The 7,509-nt window shown below is 43.5% G+C and overlaps 1 protein-coding gene across 11 annotated transcripts in view; it reads right to left on the minus strand.

Moving 5' to 3' along the window:
- The window catches only part of THOC2 (THO complex subunit 2), a 55,065-nt gene extending 52,412 nt beyond the window's left edge, over positions 1 to 2,653 (minus strand). For all 11 annotated transcript variants that reach the window (XR_012624609.1, XR_012624610.1, XR_012624613.1 and 8 more), the window contains exon 1: positions 2,480 to 2,653. Coding sequence is in view for 6 of the 11 variants with exons in the window: in XM_074835245.1 (XP_074691346.1) it covers positions 2,480 to 2,541 (62 nt within the window). In the remaining 5 variants the exon portion in view is untranslated. The remainder of the gene's footprint in view (positions 1 to 2,479) is intronic.
- Positions 2,654 to 7,509: the final 4,856 nt, after the last annotated feature.

The raw sequence follows: 7,509 nt of genomic DNA on the forward strand, positions 1-7,509 counted from the left end.
TAAAAAAAAAAAAAAAAACAAATACCAAAAAAACCCCTTTCTAAAATTTTTGCAAATCCTGTATTTGCTAGAAATGTCCGTTTTGTCCTTTCACAGTACCCTTCCCCTCCCTACTTTTCTAACTTGCTATAATGCATTGTCTTAACTTTGAACCACAAACCCAGAGACCAGAATTGTTGCCTAGACCTGATTTATATTTCTGGGCATATTTGCATTAGATAAGTAATTCAGTAAAACTAATTATTTCATTACATTTATTCCCCTTTTACTTTAAATAATGTTTAAAAATATTTAATGTGTTTCATTTTGGAAAGAGAGCATCATAATTTTATTTTCCTCCAGTAAAACAGGAGACAGGAAGTTTTGGAAAAAGAAATTCAAAGTTACACACTGAAGATACCCTAAAAAAAAAAGTTAGTTTCCTAAAAAGTTCTCTAGATGCGGGCTACAGATAGATTCTTTTGCTTCTAGAAAGTAAGCTCATACATATTCCACATGCTTATATAGCTATCACTGCAAAAATTGATAACAGTTCTCCAGACACAATCACATTTCTTTTAAAATGGATGGCCTCTTTTGCAAACGACTCTTTAAATGATGCCTGGAACTGCATTTAAGCAGTATTCCAAATGAATTGTAAATGTCACAAATACAGGAATTTAGTCTATCATTTTGTTTTACTGGTCCCACAGCAGATTTAACACTTCCTTCCCACTGGGGTTAAGTACTGCTCTAGCGGGAGGGGAGATTCATAGAATGTTTTATCGTGGTCAAAAGCTAAGGTAACTTGCCTCTTAGTTAAAAGTTCTGAGAATTCAAAGCAAACAATGCAGTTGCCATTGTATGATCAACTATGAAATTTCTGTCCTTGCGCAAACTCCATATATTCTGAGCGATCATAACAGAGCAAGTTATAAAAATCATAATCATATGTGACTACTTCATGCAAAAACGACTTAATGACAATTACAGAAGAGCTAACAAGTGCATCTACATATAATGTTATGTATAAAAAAGCAATCAGCTTCATTATAATCATTTGTGTATTTTTGAAAAGTATCAGTATACATTTAATTCTTTGTTATTCATAGAGAAGTTTCTAAACATCGAAGTTCAATAAAAAGGTCTCTGTGCTTGTTGTATAAATATTGCCATGCTCAATGCAAATTCAGCTATGGCCATAAAATATTAAGCAGCAGATTAAAAAAGCAATGCAAACCTCAGCATTGTTTGGGGGCTCAGGAACACTTTTATTATTTTTTGGAAATGCAGGTACAGAAGAGACTTTCATTGGCCTTGTATCATTCACATCAAAATATGTCAAGCTTACATGCTAATGGGATAATGGTTCTAGCACAACTCAAGAGTCAGAAATGACATGGCTATAAAGTGAGGCCCATTCACTACAAAATGGAGGGTCTGGGGAGAATGGTGTTTTGTGCAGGGAAGCTCTATGTCCTCTATTCTCTACCCCACTACCTTCTTCTTCATGCACAGTGAAGATCATTACCATAGTTGCACAACCTTTTAAAAAAAGATGAACAAAAGAAAGTAACAAAAAGAGTGAATATCAAGATGCATTTCTCAAAGGAATTCCCCAAACACCCATATTTGAAACTGTAAGGTTTTTTAGTTACAGGAAAAAACAGAAGTGCATGGAAGAATTAAAATAAGGGCATTTAAAAACCTACAGTTAGTACACAGGACACCCTTGTCCAAGCTAACACGGTAACGTGAAATCGACAAACTGGTTAAAAAACCCCTGAACAGACGTACTCCTGAAACACAGCACGGGTAGTGAACCTGCCAAGTTAAGACTGCTTAAAGCAGATACACAGAAGGCCCTGCAAGGGAAAGCTCCTAGAACACCTGGATTGCTTTGGGAAGCTGCAACCAGACCCCTCGGTGCATAGCGGTTACCTTGTAAGATGAACAGGAACGACTAGCTGATCCTACCTTGCCCGAATCAAAGAACACAGCGCCAGTCCCCTCGGAATAGGTAGAAAGACAGGCACGGAGGCCGCGGCCTCTGCCAGAAAGGTCAACATCATGGAGCCAACGAAACCAGAACGCTTCAGGCTCCGTATTACCCCGGGGGGGCGGCTAAAGAGGAGCCCGACACCCGACAAACCGGACCCCGAGGCAGGAAGGGGGCGCTCGGGGCGCGGGCAACGGCCGCCAGCAGAGCTAGGCCCGGTTCCGGGGGACGAGTTTCGGCGGAGGTCGTTAGCAACCGACAAAGGAGGCCGAGCCGCACAGGAGGGCGTCCGGGGCCCTTCGCCCGACCAGCGTTTCGTCCCTAAGCCGCAGCAGCAAGGACGCAGCCCCGAGCAACGTCCTCCCCGCCCGCTCCCACCTCTCCGCCGCCCCCCCAACGGCTCCCCTCGGCCGGCGGAGCCCAAGCCCGCCCGCCCGCCCTCCCGCAGGCCGGCGGCCTGCAGCGCCCCACCGCCTTCCCGCGCCAAGACCCCGCACTCACAACTCGCTCTTGCCCCCTTTCTCCCAGTTCTTTATCCACTCGGCAGGGAGCAGCGTCGCCATCTTCCCCGTGTGGCGCCGAGAGCCCGGATGGTGGAGCGACGAGCCCGGGTCAGAGGGGACGCAACGGCCCGCGAGGAACCACGGGACGCGGACGCGCCGTACCCTGGGAGACGGCGCGCGTCGCTCTAACGCGCCTGCGCCTGCCGCCCCAACGCGCCTGCGCGTGCCGCCCCAATGCGCCTGCGCGTTAGCCCCGCCCCCCGCGGCCCCCGTTCCCGGAGCGCCGCCCCTCCGCACCGCGCCCCCCTGAGGCCGGGCGCTCTCCTCGGCCTTCTCCTCGCCCCCGCTACGGCCGGGCTGCCAGCAGGGCCCCTCAGGCCACCCCCAAGTCACGGACGAGCAACCACCGCCCGGCGGGGGCCGCGCCCCCAGTGGGGTCAGCCCGGCCTGCGCTTAAAATTCCTGTGGGTTGGGGGAACCTCCTCGTAACGGGAGGTGGAGCATAGAGCCGGGTGTGGTCTCGTCACCCAGCTCGCTTCACCAAATTTGTAAAAATAGTGCAAGCAAGGACTTTGTAAATATATAAAAACGTAGTTCAGGAAACACGCAAATAGGTAAAATGTGTTAGGTGTGTTTAATGCGTATGTGACACAAAACACGAGTTACATCTCAATCCACTAGAAGAACGTGGACAGTTACGAACAGTTAAAAAGTTACTTTTCAAATCTAGAGCTCGAAATTCAGATTCACTGTTTGAAAACAGTGAGAGTTTTTTTTTTTAAAAGCCAATTCTGTAATGGGAATAAAGCTCTGCTCTTTCCCAAAACCCTGTAGTGTTATTCTCCAAAAAACTGCAAAACTGGTGATGCCCGCTAGTTGATGCCTGCAAGTTGAGGCCTGTAACAATTAGTGATCCATTTTGCCTTAAATATTAAGAAATTCTTTTACCAAACAATGTTTAACTTTGTATTTAACAAGGCCTGAGTGATTGAAATGTACAGAGAAGATATCCTAACCTTGAGAATAGATACATCCTGGCAGAAATGCTCAAACAAGGTGAATAAGAAAGGACATCTTGGCCGGACAACAGATCTGGGAAACATCCAGGGAGAAGAAATTGTCCTCGAAAGACTCGTGACCATAAAAGGGAAAAGGGAGTAGGGGGCTAACTCCCCAAACGACCACCGACAACCACCTGAGACTCCCACACAGGCGTAGTGTAATTTTGCAACGCCATCATTATGTAAATGTAATAGATAGGCAGAAAGGTGGAGACTTCTTGGAAAATGATGAATATTCCTGTCTTTAAGGTATATAAAGGATAAACTTTTGGTTTAGTGTATGCATGTTAGGTGGAATGATCCCCTGTGCATCCAGCACTGCAGTAAAGAATGCGTGCCTTCTAAAAACTCCAAACTAAGTCTTAGAGGGTTGAGACTGAATTTACGGTAACACATGGATTATAATTTAATGAAGCATATAAATCAGACTGAGAGAGGTATTTCTTTATCTCACTAAAGGTTCTTTTAATCTCTTTTTTTTTTTTTCCCAATTTATCTGAGAATAAAATACAAGACTAAGACAAAGATACTCAAAGTATGGAATTGCTCTGTGGTCAGTTAAGGTCCATAATGTATTGGCTACAAGTCCTTCCACAAAAAAGCAGGCAGGAAAACTCAGTGAGGCTACACCTATATGTGAAGTCGGTAAACTAATTTTTTTTGTTTGTTTTAATACAGACTACTCAATAAATTTTAGCAACAGTTTTGTTCCATTTCAAATGAAAGAGGGAATACAGTAAATATGAATATTTGTCTACATCCGGTTTGTCTTGACAAAGATATTGCTTGAAAGATTCTTCAAAGTTTAATTACTTTCTGTAGCTCAAGTATCACCATTGTACAATTCTATCTGCAATCAAAAGTACTTTGAAGTAATATAATTAGTTTTAATGCTGTTGGGTCACCAAAGGCTTTGTGTTGGCTTTACAGTACGACTGTACTCTTTGGCTTTCACTCACTGATTCAAAACTTTATTCAAACTGAACTTTAAGTAATTAAACTCAACAGAAAACAAAGAACTAGCTTGCTTAGAAAATAAATGTTTTATGAGCATTACTGCCCTTATTGCTGATGCTTTTCTGTTATGTTTTCTTACCTTCTAGGTTTTCTAGGTATTGGTGATAGAGCTTTTTGTGTTTGTTTTACCAAACTTTTCCATTTAGACATCAAAACCTGTAAGTGGGTCACTATAAAAACATCTTGCAACCTCTAAAAAACAATCTGCTTCATTTGGAAAAATATCAAAACCTCAACAGAGCAATGGCCTTTGTGAAAATCATTGCTAATGAATGTATTAATAATGTGGCATGACAAGGATTTGTAAGATTAAATATTCACGTTCACATTGCAGTGTTAAGGTACAGACCTCTTATTGTGTCACATTATGCCAAAGATCCTTAAATAAATGATCTTGCTTTGGACTGATGTGAAATGAGTTTAGATTGATGTGAATTTCATTACTGCAATAGAGCTATTTCTCAGATAGTGAAATGTACTGTTATCATCTTGGCATTTTTAGGCAACCAAATTCTGTCTGGCTTGCACAAATATTGCCTGTAATACTCAAGCCTTTTACATTTGTTTTTTTTTTCTCTTAAGGAAATAAAGAATACAAATGAAAAAAGAAAAATAGTATGTGCATACATTACAGAAGAGACAAAGAGATTTAGACAATTTATTTGACGTGTGTTTTAAAATTTCCGTCAGCTGTGATTAAAGTGATTTTTTTCCATGGCACATTTCTTGAGGCCATCTCTGTTCACGTTAAAGAACATCTCTGAAATACTTTTGTAGTATTTCCCCGAAAAATGGTCTGCATTTTCAGTACAGTTTTCTTGTTTAGAAATTACTCCATTTCTTGGTTTTACTCTATACAGATACCCTGAAGATTTCAAATTGAGAGAAATGCCAAGCTCCTGAGAAATTGGCCCACACATTACCAGTGAGGGACTGGAAATGTTATTCTCATGAAGGAGTGAGGGCCATAGTAACCTCACCAGATACCAGAGGTATGGAAACAAGTCTAAGAATACAATTACTTTCAAGAGCCACTGTAAAAAAAAAAAAAAAAAAATTTTTGCAGAATGACAAGTGTAAGTATTAGAACTGCAGGACTTAAGTTAGATTGTAAACTAAGTAGATGAATTAGTGTAAAGTTAATCATGGGCATTATCACATCTTTGCAGTATGAAATTACAAAAGGTTTATAGCACTGCAGTCAAATTGTTTTCTTCAAGAGAAATATTAACAAAAACCTATCCGTAGTAGTATCTTTTCTGATAGTTTTTCATTAGTCTCAATGTATTTCAAAAGTCTCCGACCTTTTGAACTATTTATCATTTAGTTCAGGGAAATCTTTTATAGGCTCAGCATCACCATTAGGCTGCATGAGTAAATGTTATGGTTTAGGTTGTGGGCCATTCTTTTTTGAATGAAGAGCAAGTAGTATGAGGACTTGCATCCTGATTACTGAATGATTATTTTTGATTACTGAATATTCATTATGATTTCTTCCTAATCGACCAAAGGGAGTTTGTTAGTATTTCAGTACTTACAGGGATGGAAGTTACTATATGTGCTTAAAATAACTAGAAGGTTTGAATCAAATTGGTGTCTTAGTATGTGCTGGACAACATAAAGTGAGAAACAATCCTTATCCAAAAGGGCTTCAATGCAAGCAATCTGGCACACTGTATAATTAGACTGCTTATCCTGAAATTGTCCCAAACTATCTGTCTCAAGTCTTCTGAGACACATGATTTGAGAAAAGTTGCTACTAATCATAGGCACAATGAGAAAGCCAACAAAGTTTGAGAACGTTACTCCAAGTAGCTGACTTTTCTTGAGGATAGCAGGATGCAGGTCCCCTACATCAAGCCAAGTGTCTTCGCTACATTACAATTTGTTGAATCAATCATGAGGGCACCTGGGTTTCTAAAATGAAGAAAAAGGTTAATGGAATATTTTAATGTTGCACAACAACGATCTTAATCTTGAAAAGAATTAGATGATTTTGCCTACAACTACGAAAGAAAATAGCCTGAGGTTTCTGGCTGATTTGGAAAATTCCAGTCCAGATACATTAGATTTATAATAGCTAGTGAGAACACAATCCAAAGAAAAAAAAAGGCCAGTCCCTGGCAAACTTATTAATAAGTAGCACTGCCTGCTTTGCTTTACTATCCCTATGATTTATGAGCAAAGACTAAGGAACAATTATAATACAGCCCGAGATGTACCGAGAAGTATCATTGGTAGGAATCTCATGTCTCCTGAGAGTACTTGGAAAATCAGTGTCTGGTAGGGGATTTCTCAGTTCCCTTATGCAGCCGGTTAAGAGAAGTCTATAAATTTCGGAATAAATAACTGCACTGTCATGCGGTATTTCAGCCAAGGTGGTTCTGAAGAACCACACCTTATGTAGGTCAAACTTGTAACTTTATTGGTATCGATCTTGTCAGCCGGCCAGCGACAGCCCCCGTGAGAGTCCCAGGGCCCCGCAGGTGGTGCCCCGCCGTGGGGGAGCTCCGCTCCCGGCACTGCCCTGCGTTTGACAGAGCTGGGTCCTACCGAGCCGTCACTGCGGGGCCGAGCGCTGAGGGCAGGGGGGCGCTGGCATGCGCATGCTCCACCCCAGACACCGTCTGGGAACGGGGCTGTGAAATGATGCTCGAGCTGCTGAGGGCGGAGAGGCAGCCACCGGCCTGGCCAGGCCCGCCGCGGCGCGGGGGAAGCTGAGGCGCGGAGGGGACGGGCAAGCGGAAGGAGCTGAGGCGCGGCGGGGAGGTGGCGGGCGCGGAGGCGGGCCGGCGGGGTGGGGCGGGCCGGGCCGCCGGTGGGGCGGGGGGGGCGGTGAGGCGCGGGCCGGCGGCGGGCGCGGCCGCTCTGCGCTTCCAGGCTGCTGCCGCTACGTGCCGCCATCCGCCGGCGGGAGCCGGGCTGCCACGGCCCCCCCAGCCCGCCAGGG

This window comes from Strix aluco, chromosome 10, assembly GCF_031877795.1.
Source record: "Strix aluco isolate bStrAlu1 chromosome 10, bStrAlu1.hap1, whole genome shotgun sequence".
In the NCBI taxonomy this organism is placed as follows: Eukaryota; Metazoa; Chordata; class Aves; order Strigiformes; family Strigidae; genus Strix; species Strix aluco.